General features: G+C 59.9%; 1 protein-coding gene across 1 annotated transcript; it reads left to right on the top strand.

Annotated features, from left to right (window-relative positions):
• The first annotated feature begins 750 nt into the window (after positions 1-750).
• LOC142827420 (cyclin-dependent kinase 5 activator 1-like) lies at positions 751-7,191 on the top strand. Its single transcript, XM_075923006.2, has one exon. The coding sequence runs from the start codon at positions 1,590-1,592 to the stop codon at positions 2,523-2,525; it is 936 nt and encodes a 311-aa protein (XP_075779121.1). The 5' UTR covers positions 751-1,589; the 3' UTR covers positions 2,526-7,191.
• Positions 7,192-13,228: the final 6,037 nt, after the last annotated feature.

Raw genomic sequence — 13,228 nt, 5'->3', positions numbered from 1 at the left:
CCTCCTGATTGGTTGCTCTGCCCCTAGAGGCGGGCAGTTAAGGAGCCAGCCAATCCCAGGGGTGCTGGAGTCCCTTGGGCAGGGGTGAAATTGCCGGGCGAGCTCAGGTGGCGAAAGACCCCAGAGCCTCTGCAAAGGGCAGCAGCACCCCGGGGCGGGGCAGGCGCGTGCCCGAGCCAGCAGCCGCAGGGTCTCTCCCTCGCCTGCCCGATCTGCGCTGGCACATCCCCTGTCCCTAGCCCCGTGCCCCCCACCCTGCCTTTCCCAGGGGGCTGGATGAGCCCCGCCCCGGGCAAGACGCATCCCTGCAAAACTGGGGGAGGAGGAGACATTTGCCCCACCTCTCCCTGACGCTGCCAGCGCCGCCCCCCTCCAACCGCAGGGAGGTGGGGGGGGGGGAATCAGAGGACACAGATGGGGGGCGACATTTGCCTCGGGCCCTTCTTGCGCCCCCTCACTCCTGCCCCCCCCTTGCACCCGGAGACCCTGCGAGCGCCTGTCGAGCAGCGGGTCATGCCCAGTGGGGGAAGCCCGCCCCCTCCGTGTCCCCCCCCCCAAACACACACACACAGGCTCAGCCATGATTCCCCTAGAGTTTGGGGGCGCCCGGCTTGCAGCGGGGGGATACTGGAGGGCACCCCAGCTGGGGTCCAGGAGAGCCTGTCTCGCCGAGTCGATGCAGCGCGCCGGCGCTAGGGGGCGCCCGAGCCCCACCCAGCCGCTCGCTCGGGCGGGGGGACGCGGCGGCTCCGGAGCATCCCTCCCTCCGCCTCCTGCCAGTGCCTCGCCGCGCGGCGCGGATGCTGCAGACGGGCCCCGCCGGGGAGCGCCCCGCGGGTTGCATCCCCCCCGCCGCGGGCTCCGCAGCAGCGCCGGGACTGGGGGCGGCCCGCTAACCCCCCCCCCCCCGCCGAGATCCGCTGGCGCATCGGCCCTTGGCCGGCTCCCAAGCATCTCCCGGCGGGGCGCACCCCACGGCGCGGCGGGAGGGGGCCGCCCCCCAGCTCAGCCGCCGCCGCAGCGCAGGGGGGGAGCCGGAGCCTCAAGAGGGGGCAGGGGCCGCCGCTGCCGCCCCGGGAGCCGGGCGAGGAAGCGCCGCCAGCCGCCAGACGGACGCCGCGCCCGTGCCAGCCGCAGCCAGCCCGGGTGGGTCTCCGCCGCGCCGCAGCCCATGGCCCGGGCACCCCGCGGGCTGCCGCCGCCGGCGATCGGGGAGCAGCCCTGAGCCCTCCCCCGGCTCCCTGCCGGGCCGCCGGCGGCGGGACGCGAACCCGTGGCCAGCCCGGAGTCGATGGCGCGAGGGGCGGCCGCCAGCAGCAGCAGCAGCAGCCTCCCGCCGGCCGGGACCGCGCCGCGCGCACGGACTGGCCGCGCGCACTGACCCTGCCCGGCGGCGCGAGGCGAGCCTGCTCCTTCCGAGCCCCCTGGCCACTGCAGGCCCCGGGCGAGCCGGCTGATTCTGCTGGTTAATGGCCTTCATGCCCGGCGGCTCATTAGCTGCAGGGTCGCCAATTAGCTGCCTGCTGGGACAGGGACTGGCACCTGCCTCGCTTTAACCGGCCTCCCGGTGGGCCCCCGCCTGGCTCAGCATGGGCACCGTGCTGTCCCTGTCTCCGGGCTCCCGGAAGGCCAGCCTGTACGAGGAGGGCTCCTCCGGCTCGCTGGTGCACTACCCGGGCGTGCCCGGCGCCAAGGGCAGCGGCCAGAAGGCGGACAAGAGCCTCAAGCGCCACTCCATGTTCCTGCCGGCCTTGACCTGGAAGCGGCTGGTGGCCTCCACCAAGAAGAAGGGGGCGCGGGGTGGGGGGAAGGGCCCGGCTCACCACCCCCACCACAACGGGCCCCCCGCCAAGGACGTGGCCCACCTCAACCACGAGAACGTCAAGAAGTCGCTCTCCTGCGCCAACCTCGCCAGCTTCGAGGGGGGCGGGGCCCCCCTGGCGCCGCTCAGCTCCCAGCGCCTCTCCGCCACCTCGGCCGCCTCCCTCAAGCCGGGCACCGGTGGCGGGGCCAGCCCGCGGCGCGTGGTGGTCCAGGCCTCCACCAGCGAGCTGCTCAAATGCCTGGGCGAGTTCCTGGGCCGCCGCTGCTACCGGCTCAAGCATCTGTCGGCCACCGAACCCATCCTGTGGCTGCGCAGCGTGGACCGCTCGCTGCTGCTGCAGGGCTGGCAGGACCAGGCCTTCATCACCCCGGCCAACGTGGTCTTCGTGTACCTGCTGTGCCGGGAGGTGATCGACGGGGACGCCGTGTCCAGCGAGCACGACCTGCAGGCGGCGCTGCTCACCTGCCTCTACCTGTCCTACTCCTACATGGGCAACGAGATCTCCTACCCGCTCAAGCCCTTCCTGGTGGAGGCCGCCAAGGAGGCCTTCTGGGACCGCTGCCTCCGCATCATCAGCACCATGAGCGCCAAGATGCTGCGCATCAACGCCGACCCCCACTACTTCACCCAGGTCTTCGCCGACCTCAAGAACGAAGGCGGCAGCCACCGCGAGGACTTTGCTCGCGTCCTGGACCGGTGACTGGCTCCCCGCGCGCAGGGCCAGTTGGAGACGCACGGTGGCCTAAGGAGGCTGTGGCATCTCCGTCCCTGGAGGTTTTTAAGGGCAGGTTAGACAGACACCTGGCAGGGAGGGTCTAGCCGGTGCTTGGCCCTGCCGTGCGGGCAGCGGACTGGACTCGATGACCTCTCCGTCGTCTTGGATTCTAACTGCCCCCTCCCCCGCCAGCCTGCTCCGCCGCACAGCCCTCGTTCTGCGGTGACCTTTAAAGACCAGCTTGCAGCGAGTGAGGGATTTTCCTCGGGCTCCCCCGGGGCCAGATCTCCCCCAAGCCAGGCTATTCTTATCCAAGCACTTACAAGCAGCCCCTCTCCCCATGAGCCAACAACAGGGGAGTGTGTGTATGTGTGTAAAGTGTGTGCAAGGCCTTCAGCTACAGTGTCTGTGTTGGAGACAGGAGAGGAGCAGCCGAAGGCTTTCTCTCTTGCTGCTGTCAATATTTTGCTTCCCTTTTAATAGGCCAGTAAGTGCCTGGAGATTCCCCCTGCGTCTCCCACCCCTCTTAGTGCCCTGTTTGTGGCTTGCTCATTTCTTCTTTCTCTGGCTCTGCGGAGATGCCTTCCAAAGTGATGGGGAAATGTTGTTTTTGGGGGGGGTGTCTAAAATGTACAACTGTGCTTGCGCACTGTGGCTTCAGTCGGGGACGTGTTAGTGCGGGTGCGTTCTTCCTTTCCAACCAGCCCTGTCTTGCTTCGAAAACCTCCCATGCCCTCCTTGCCAGACGCTGGGCCAGACGGGCACTGCACTGTCTTCGTGCCTGGCGCGTCGGATCCCTCCTCTTTGTACCTGGCCGAGCTGGGCAGCGGTCAGATGACGGGGAGCAGTCGTGGCTGGCCCTCTGAATGCATCTCCCACTGCGTGGGGGTGTGGAGGAATGGAAGCCAGGTTGCGGACGGGAGGTCCAGGTAGCAGCGTGGGGCTCTGCCTGCTTTTATTGTCTCGGGCGCGGCTGGCTGGACGTGTTTGAAGAGGCAGTGGCTGGCAGTGGCTTGCGGAGCAGCCAGGTCGCCTGTGTGTTGTGCGCTGTAAGCAGGGGAAGGGAGAGGACCAAGGTGCTGTTGGGGGGGGGGCAGGGCTGCCGGGAGGTACCAGCCATTCCAGGAGGTGCTGCAAGCCTGCACGCTCCTGGTTTTGTTTGTGAGGTCCCTGGCTCCTTCCTCTGGCAGGCCCCCCCCCCCCCGAGGAGAGTGACCCCGGATCCCTTTATCCCCTAACCCCCCAGGCCCCTGTGAGACTGGCTCCCATGGTGTTAAATTGACAAACTCTCATTGAAAAGTTTCCTGTACACTCCACTACACGTTTGGAGGGGGGGGGGGGGTGACAGCTTGTGTCTGTCTGCTTGCCTGCCCCATTGCTAGTCCGACTGCAGGGTGGGGGGATGTCCCAAGCTACCCTCTTGCTTTCTGAGGCTGATCCTGCCTCCGTCCCTCCACCCCCAGCCTGGCTTTCAGCCCTCCCCGGCCTGCCCCTTCCGCATGCTCGCCCTGAAACGGTTTGCAGATAGGATCTGGGGGGGGGGGCAGGGATGATGCTGGGGGATTGAATGGCTGGGGGAGGGGTGGCTCTGGTTTGTTCCTGAGGAGTGGCCCAGAGCCATCCATAAACACGGGAGTGTCACCAAAATGAGCTATAGGGAGGGGGGGCACTTCCTCCCTGCAGGGCACAATGAGATGTGGGTCCCCGTTGCTAATTCTCACTTTGCATGCTCTACCAGCACCCATGCCGCCCCGCCCCCGGGAGGTCGGTCAGTATTACCACCCACTTTATAGATGGGGAAACTGAGGCGCAGAGCAGGCCAGCTGCTTGCCTGGCCCCGGAGGGAATTCCTGTCAGAGCTGAGAGGCTTTTCCTCCTGCGGCAGAGAACCGAGCTACCGCCGGGGCTGGAGGGGAACCTGGAGGCTAGGCGCCCAGCCCCGGCTGTGAGGCGACAGCCGCATCAGTACCCAGCATGGGGCCTGGCTCCAGGAATGGGGCGCAGGGGCAGGAGGGAGAATTCCAGCACCGGGGGTTGGCGCTTTCCCTGGCTCCTATTGAAGCCGAGGGAGATCTTGCTAAGGGATGCCTTGGTACAGCGTTAGCATGAGAGCGAGTCCGGCATCCCCGCTGCCCCGTGCGGGTGTGGGGGAGGGCAGCAGCACCGGGCTGGGGGCTGTGCTCGGGGCACGGAGCCAGGCTGTTGACATGCTTGTGCAGCGCTCTGGGCAGGGGACCCCGGGAAGTGCTATTGAGTCAGGATTTCAGCCCTACCCTGCTGGGGAGAGCTGTCAGGTGCCTCCAGAAGGGCCCATCCTTGCCTTGGGTGCAATGTTCCCTCTCATTCCCCCCCCCCCCATCCGTGTGCGGAATCAATTGTTACGTGCGCCGAGGCTGGGTGAATGTGCACCCCCGGGAGAAACAAAAAACTAGATGGGGGCGCTCTGGGAGCAGCTGGGCGGCGTTTGAAGCTCTCCCGAGCGGCTGCACAAGCACGCAGCCTACCGGGGACACCGGCATAGAGTCCACGCTGCCCCCTCATGGGGGGCGGGCGTGGTTGGCCTTTGCCAGGGTATCTCGGTGCCCGGTGCGGTGCTGGTTGGTCAGTTGGTGCCTTGGCACTGGTGCATGGTTGGCCTTAGGAACAAGCCAGCGGACAGACTGCGTCTTGTTCTTCAAGTATGGCTCATGATCAATGTGTCCTGCGTGCCCGGCGCTAGGCATGCCCATGGCTCAGCAGGGGCGCTGCCAGGGTAGTTCTGGTGCCCGTAACAGCATCCCCCAGGTAGAGAGGTCTTATAAGCCCCGACTCCTGGGAGCTCTGTGCCCAGGATCTGGCCCTTACAGGAGACGGAGCCGTTCTTGGGCTCTTTCTTGCTCCCCCTTCCCGGTGACCTGCAAAGAAACGAGGCTCCTGCCTTTTGCCCTTCCCTTTATGAAGGCTCAATGGCCTGAGAGGTTGGCCCCATAAAAAGGGGTTGGTTGTTACCTGAGCTATGCAGGGCTTGTCTCTATGGCAGCCGTGTGGGAGGAAAGGGGCTTCAGCTGCGCTCTTCACAATGCCTTTGTGTGGCCGGCTCCACACACGGATGCCTAATGAACACCTGGGAGAAAGGGCCTCTTGGTAAAAGCGTCGCCTGTTTCAGGTGTGAGCTGTGGCTGGCAGCTAGGGGCTTCAGAGGCGACTCCCTGTCATTTGTAAGGGGACAAATATCAGGTTAACCTCCCCCCCCCCCAGCTCAGACTTTTCTTTATGCCTCAACGCAGCCAGGCAGGAGCTCAGTGCCAGCTGGAAAATAGATCCTGTACAAATCACCATCAGGTCAAAGGCCCCCTTCACAGCAATGAGAGCAGGCTCAGACCGTCCCTAGTGCCCCGTCGGCATCCATGGCCCCTGCCGGTCCCCAGGCTCGGCAGCCATGCGCGTGCTTAGAGACCTTATATTTATAGGCAGGTCCGTAAAGTCCCTTTATCTGCGCCCCCGCCCGCCCCTGCTGTATCATAGCTATATGTATATTTTTGTACGAGAGAGTATCGGGAGCTGTAACACAGGCCCGAGGCAAAACGACTTTTTGCTTTTTTTAATACAAGGTCAATGCCACAACTACAGACCCTCCAGCCGTGTCTCCTGCTCCCCAGCCCCCTCCCCGCAGGCAGGCCCGCTGGCAAAATCCACGCCAGCTGCTGCTAAACCAGCGCCCCCCTCCCCTTTCCTCCCTCCCCAGTGATGTGCCCAGGCCCACAGAGGAGATGCTGCTCTGTAAATAGCCCTGTATAGAGTGTTGCGATCGGGTGCGTGACGGTTGTGCATGTAAAGATTTATTTAATTTGTCACTCTCTTTCTTTCCATGTGGCTAGCTGTTTCTAAGCAGTTAGTTTCTTATTTAAACAGGGGGCTCCCCCGCCCCCCAGCCAAACACGCCGCTCTGGATTTTCCTCCACAAGGGGAGGAAATGAAAGAACATTCCTTGGATCTGACTTGGTGCATTTTCCCTGGAACTGGACTCTGCTCATTTTTAATATTGGTTACGTTTCTTCTTTGGAACCACTATTTATTTGGGTGACGCGGTCCGGCTGCCTCCTCTTCCCCCCCCCCCACCTCCAAAGATGCCCAGGAGCTGAGGGGCTTGGAGGTGATTCTGGACAGAAACTTGTCCCTTAGTCCCTGGACCAGGGCATGGCCACTGTTGCTACAAAGGCCAAAGAACCACAGGGCTGCAGGGAAACAGCTGGGGTCACCTTGCAATCTGGTGATGCTATCAACAGACACGGGGTCTTTGCCTTCACGCTCCTCCTGTGCGGAATGAAGACGCCAGTCAGTATTTAAAGCAAAGACTCTCCCCTCTCGGCCCCCCGCCCTGGGGGTGTTTGAAACCTGTTTGTAATATTTGTTATCTCAGACATGTCCGATTTCTAAATGTGTCATTGCTGGGGGCGTGCTCCCCCGCCCGCCAAGTGCTCCAGGGATGGAGACGCGTCCCAGGGTGCCCGTAGCAGCGGGGTCAAGTGTTTTCTGCTAATGACCGTGGCACTTTATGCCAAATAAAATTGGGAAGGGCGAGAACTCTGAAAAACGAAGTCTTCTCGTTGATGAAACGCCTTGGGCGAGCTGGGGCTGCAGAACGCAGGCCGGGCTCTCGGCATGGGGGGCGCCCTCCTGGGAAGCAGGGACTCGGGAAAGGATCTGGGGGTCATGCGGGAGTCAGCTGGACCTGAGCCGCCCGGTGTGGTGCAGTGGCTAAGATGCGGCCCTGGGATGCCTCCGCGGGGGAATCGGGAGTAGGGGCAGAGAGAGTGTTGCACGGTGCCTTTTGTGAGGGCGCAGCGGGGTTCCCCCTGATCCTGCACCCCTGTAGCAGGGAGAACAGACTCCGCCAGCCAGTAGAACAGAGGGTTTATTGCTCCTCCAGGATACAGCCCAGCACAGACGTGATGTGGCTACAAGAGTCAGGGCCAGGATGCCTCAGACCCCTTAGGTTAGCGGGTCCATCGCCCCCCTCAACCCTCAGCTTAGTCTGTTCGCAATGCAAGACGGGGAGAGGGCTCCGAGAAGCCCCGTGCGAATGACTGAGGCTTAGAAAACCTGCCTGAGAGAGACAGGCCGTTCCCCACACACGACTGTCAGACGCACTCTAGGGGCACCCCCCAACCCATTGCTAGGGCTCAGGCCTACCCACCCCAGTACAGGTGTAGCCCGCCCTCCTGCGGGGTAGAGGGCACTGGCTCATCGCGTAGCTCAGAGGCCGCTTCCAGAGCGAGAACGAGTCCTTACGTGGGAATATCCCACAGAACCTCTGGTGAGCGACAGTCACCAAACCCCAGCGCTCCCCGCTCCCAGGGAGACGAGGGACTTGTCTTGTTGGCCAGGCAGGACCCAGTCCCTCTGGGGGACTCCAGTTTCAGCCGAGTGTCATCGGCACAGGGTTGGGGGCTGGCAGCTCTGATCTTGGAGCTGCATCCTGGAGTTGGTTCCCGAAGAACTTCCCCTCAGGCCCCAGCTTATAGCGTGACGCTCCAGTCCTGCCGCTGCAGGGTCGCCGAGTTAGTCTGCACAGGGTAACCGGAAAAATCAACAGCAAATGGGCTGCTAGCACTTTATAGACTAACAAAACCTGGAGATGGTGTCATGAGCTTTCATGGGCAAAACCCACTGCTTCAGGTGATTGGAGTGTGAGTTTGGGATATGAAAACTCGAAATAAATAGCAGAGGGGAAGGGGAGGGGGGAGAGAACGAGAAAGGGAGGGGGGTGGGAGACAGAGCATCATTAAGTATCTGGAGAATGGGTACCTAAACCTAAGGGCTGTGTCCAGACTGGCATGATTGTCCACAAATGCTTTTAACGGAAAAGTTTTTCCGTTAAAAGCATTTGTGGAAAAGAGCGTCTAGATTGGCACGGACGCTTTTGCGCAAAAGCACTTTTTGCAGAAAAGCATCCGTGCCAATCTAGACGCGGTTTTGCGCAAGAAAGCCCCCATCGCCATTTTCGCCATCGGGGCTTTTTTGCGCAAAACGGTTCTCAGCTGTCTACACTGGCCCTCTTGTGCAAAAGCATTTGTGCCAGAGGGCTTTTTCCCGAACGGGACAGTCATTGTATTTGCGGAAGAACACTGACAATCTTACATGAGATCGTCAGTGTTCCTGCGCAAATTCAAAGCGGCCAGTGTAGACAGCTGGCAAGTTTTTCCGCGCTTTTGTGGAAAAACTTGCCAGTCTAGATGCAGCCAACCAGATAAAAATCAAAGTCAACAGATAGATGCCTAAGACAGGAAGGATACCACCCAGAAAGCTGTTAGCACAGTCTGGTCGTCTGGTAGCACTTTATAGACTACCAAAACATGTAGATGGTGTCGTGAGCTGAGTGTCATCGGCACAGGGTTGGGGGCTGGCAGCTGGCACAGGGTTGGGGACTGGCAGCTCTGATCTTGGTCAGAAGACCAGAGTTTTGAGTTTAGGATGTACAGACCCAAAATAAATAGGGGAGAAGGGGGCAGGAGGGGAGGAAAAAAGGAGGGAGGGTGGGGAACAAGGAGCAGAGGGTATAGAAATATCAAAGGGAAACGCAGGAAGGCAGAGCTGGCAATCAGTGAACACCTGAAGATTGGTTAGTTAAAACGAAGCAGATAAGAATCAAAGGCGATAGATAGGAAGGTGCTAACGCAGGAATCTATGCAAAGAGCTGTTTGCACCTTCATTGAATGTTAGCTTGACCGTCATCAATTATTTTATTAACCAATCCTAACCTCCCGTACCAGAATTATCTCACCAATCGTACCCCACCATTTGAAGCGATTTACACCTACCGCAATGAATCGCACAGCAGGCAGGATCAATTACAAAACAGCGCGGCTACATCTACACTGGCATGATTTTCCGGAAATGCTTTTAACGTTAAAAGCATTTTCGGAAAAGCGCGTCTAGATTGGCAGGATGCTTTTCCGCAAAAAAGCCCCAATTGCCATTTTTGCGATCGGGGCTTTTTTGCGGAAAACAAATCTCTGCTGTCTACACTGGCCTTTTGTGCAAAAGTGTTTCGGAAAAAGACTTTTGCCCGAACGGGAGCAGCATGGTATTTCTGCAAAAGCACTGACAATCTTACATGAGATCGTCAGTGCTTTGGCGGAAATTCAAGCGGCCAGTGTAGACAGCTGGCAAGTTTTTCCGCAAAAGCGGCTGCTTTTCCGGAAAAAGTGGCCAGTCTAGATACAGCCAGCGAGATCATACAGACACGCGACAGGGAAAAGTGGGAGAATACAGGAGGGAGGATTTCACAAGCCCTGCTCTTGGGAAGGCGTTGCTCCCCAGACGGAACGCTGTCAAATTAAGGGTTGGTTTTTTTTTACCCGACTTGAGAGCTGTCTCTTTATCTGGTGCCAGTAGGAGCCTCTCCCTTAACAGCCTGGCATTACACAGCTTTAATGCAATTTAGATGGAATGCGACGTCCTGCGTTTCAGCTAATGGCTGCTGCTCTTTCAGTCTGGCCGCCAGCAAAGGCCAGGGCTCTCCAACCTTTTGAAGCATGAGATCACTTTTTGAATTGAAGTGCAATCCAGGATCTACCCCAAACCCAAAGACCCTGGCCCCGCCTCCTTCCTGCCCCTTCCCCGAGGCCCGCCCCTGCTCACTCCATCCTCCCTCACTTTTATCAGGCTGGGTTCAGGGCTGGGGCCTGGGTTTAGAATGCAGGCTCCAGCTGGGCACCGCTTACCACAGGTGGCTTCTGGGTGGTGGTGCCGGGGGCTAACGCAGGCTCGCCCCACCCTGGCCCGGCACCGCTCCCAAAAGCTCTGTGGAGATGGGGTACAGGGCAGAGGGAAGGGCGCCCTGCCATCAGCACCCCCACTTCTTTACATGCCCTGCACAGCAAGCAGGCGGCTCCTAGGAACGAGGGGTACCTGCAAAGCAGAGGGCAGGAGCAGCACGGCAGTGCTGAGAGGGGCAGATGAAGTGCCAGCACTTGAGAGCCTCCCGGCCAAACCTCTCAGGATCACCTGTCAGAGGCTCCAAGATCTACCGGTAGATCCCGATCGACTGGGTGGTGACCACTGGCTTAGGCCTTCCAATATAGATATATATAGCAGGGGTAAGGCACCTCACGCCCAGGCGCTGCATGTGGCCCCTGGCTTGCCTGGATCCGGCCCCCTGAGGCTCAGGGTCCCCCTCCGCATTGGAGAGCCGGTGCTGTTGCTCCAGCCCCCCTGCTACCCTACCGTGGGGCTGGAGCTCACACAACTGACAAGTTGGGCCCCCCGGCTCTGGTGTGTGAGGGGACCGTGGGGAGGGTCTGTCTCCGTCTCAGCCGGGGACTACATCAGCGAGGGTGGGTTTTGTCTTCTCACTTGTGTGTGGCCCCCAATTGATTTTTCTGTGGGTCAGCGACCCCCCCCACAAAAAAAGGTTCCCCGTCCCTGCACGACGGCTGCAGAAAAAGGCCGTAGAAGGGAGCTCAATCCGTTTAGCGTAAGGAAGGGAGGGGGACGGGGAGACGTGAACACAGTCTGTAGGGACCCGCATGGGGCGGTGAGACTTCCCACTGGGCTCTTTAGCAGGGAAAGGTCCAATGCTGGGGGGGGCGAAACACGTTTAGAGGGAACTGCCTGAGGCCCCGTCCCTTCTGGGGGGGGCAGAGCCGGCCCGCCAGCACGAACCAAAATCCGTGATGTGCCCCTCCCCCAAAAAATGGATTGCCCACCCCTGGTTTAACGCAACCCAATGGCTGGGAGCGGAAGGGACCCCAATCCAGAGCAGAAATGGGGTGAACCTCTTTGCCCTGGGAGCAGCTTACCCGGGGCCGGGGTGGATCCTCCATGGCTGACCTCTGTAGCGTCAAGCGGGGGCGGTTCTGAACACGCTGCTCTAGGAAGGCGTGTGCAGCAGGGGCCTGGCTCGTGCAATACGGGAGCCTGGACCAGATGATCACAGTGGTCCCTTCTGGCCTGGGGGTCTATGCGGCAGCGAGGGGAGTGCCAGAAATGCAAATACAGCAGCGTAGGTCTGGCTGTTCCCCGCGGTCGAGGCCTGGCATTTCTCCGTAGCACCTCCTACTGATGGATGGAGCGGATTCCTTTCCCTGCCCCCCCCCCCCGTGTTCCACCTGCACACGTATGTACCGGGATTACATACGTGACACTTACCTGCACACATTCACACGCTCGGGCACGTCTCTCCCCTTCCACTCCAGTCTAGAGAGGCAAATGTCCTTAATGCGACCCAAATCCATCGAACCAGCAGGTTTCAGCCGTCTTGCGTGGGCAGGCCCCTAAGCCATTCGCGTGGCGGAGCAGGCGCCGTTGGGCATCTGAGCAGACGTGACCTGCTCCGCGTACGGATTCAGCAAGGGCTGTGTTGCAGTCGCGCCCGCCGCTGGCGCACGGAGGCCCGCTCCGGTGCCCACAGTGCAAGAGGCTGAGTCGGAGGGGATCAGGGAAGAGCCATGAGAACGATGAACAACGTGGAGCTCAGGCTGTTTCGCAGAGCAAGCAGAAAATTAAGAGGCGATTTGTTCTCAGTCTGCAAGCACCTCCCTGGGGGCTGAACCAAGAGCTGGGAAGGGGCTCTACAGGTTCGGGGGCAAATGCCTGGCAAGCGCCAGTAGCTGGCGCTTGAGACTGGAAATAAGACGTGAAGTTTGAACAGCGAGGGGCATGAACCACCGGGATATTTTACCAAGGGGCCTGGTAGAGGCACCTCCCTGGCAATTTTCAAGTCAAGACTAGCTGTTTTTCTAGACCTGCTCTGGAACGATTTTTCCTAGACCTGCTCTGGAACGATTTTTTCTAGACCTGCTGCGGAATGATATTCTAGGCCTGCTCTAGAATGATTTTTTCTAGGCCAGCCCTGGAACTGTTTTCTAGGCTGGCTTTGCAACTATTTTCTAGACCTGATCTGGATCAATTACCATAGACCAGATCTGGAATGATTCTCCATGCCTGCTCTATAACTTTTTTCCCCCTAGGCCATCTCTGGAATGATTTTTTTCTAGACCTGCTGCGGAATGATATTCTAGGCTTGCTCTAGAATGATTTTTCTAGGCCGGTTCTGTAACTGTTTTCTAGACCTGATCTGGAACAATTGCTCTAGGCCTGGTCTGGAACGATTCTCTATGCCCGCTCTAGAACTTTTTCCCCAGGCCGTCTCTGGAATTATTTTTCTAGGCCGTCTCTGGGATGATTTTTTCTAGGCCTGCTCTGGAACGATTTTCCTAGATCTGCTGCAGGACGATATTCTAGGCCTGCTCTTGAATGATTTTTTCTTAGGCCTGCTCTGGAACTTTTCTAGGCCTGGTCTGGAACAATTGCTCTAGACCTGGTCTGGAACGATTCTCTATGCCCGCTCTAGAACTTTTTCCCCTTAGGCCGGCTCTGGAATGATTTTTCTAGACCTGCTCTGGATTGATTTTTCGGGTGAGGGGTGCAGAGTTATGCCCCACTCCTTATCCCTGTTCGTGCCCCTCCGACATCCCTCCTGGACCAACCAGATGCCATTTGCGGCAATGGAGTCTGGTCCGTTGGGTGCGGGAGAGTTGCAACCCTAGCCCCTTTTCACCCCAGGCTGGGGATGCAGCTGTTGCGCCCTGGGCCGAGGCCAAGAGCAGAGCCTCTGGCCAGCGACAAGACCCTGGGTGGCAGTGGAGCCTTCAGGGCCGGTGGCCTGGAAACCTGGGCCAGTAGTTCCAGTGGGCTGCAGAGAT

The sequence above is a fragment of the Pelodiscus sinensis genome, chromosome 2 (assembly GCF_052426305.1).
Source record: "Pelodiscus sinensis isolate ZL-2025 chromosome 2, ASM5242630v1, whole genome shotgun sequence".
Classification (NCBI taxonomy): domain Eukaryota; kingdom Metazoa; phylum Chordata; order Testudines; family Trionychidae; genus Pelodiscus; species Pelodiscus sinensis.
Note: the sequence above shows the minus strand (reverse complement) of the source record. Positions and strands in the feature narration are given on the sequence as shown.

What these genes read in the sequence shown, in the direction of transcription:
- LOC142827420 (XM_075923006.2), top strand. Translation starts at nt 1,590, where the DNA reads ATGGGCACCGTGCTGTCCCTGTCTCCGGGCTCCCGGAAGGCCAGCCTG.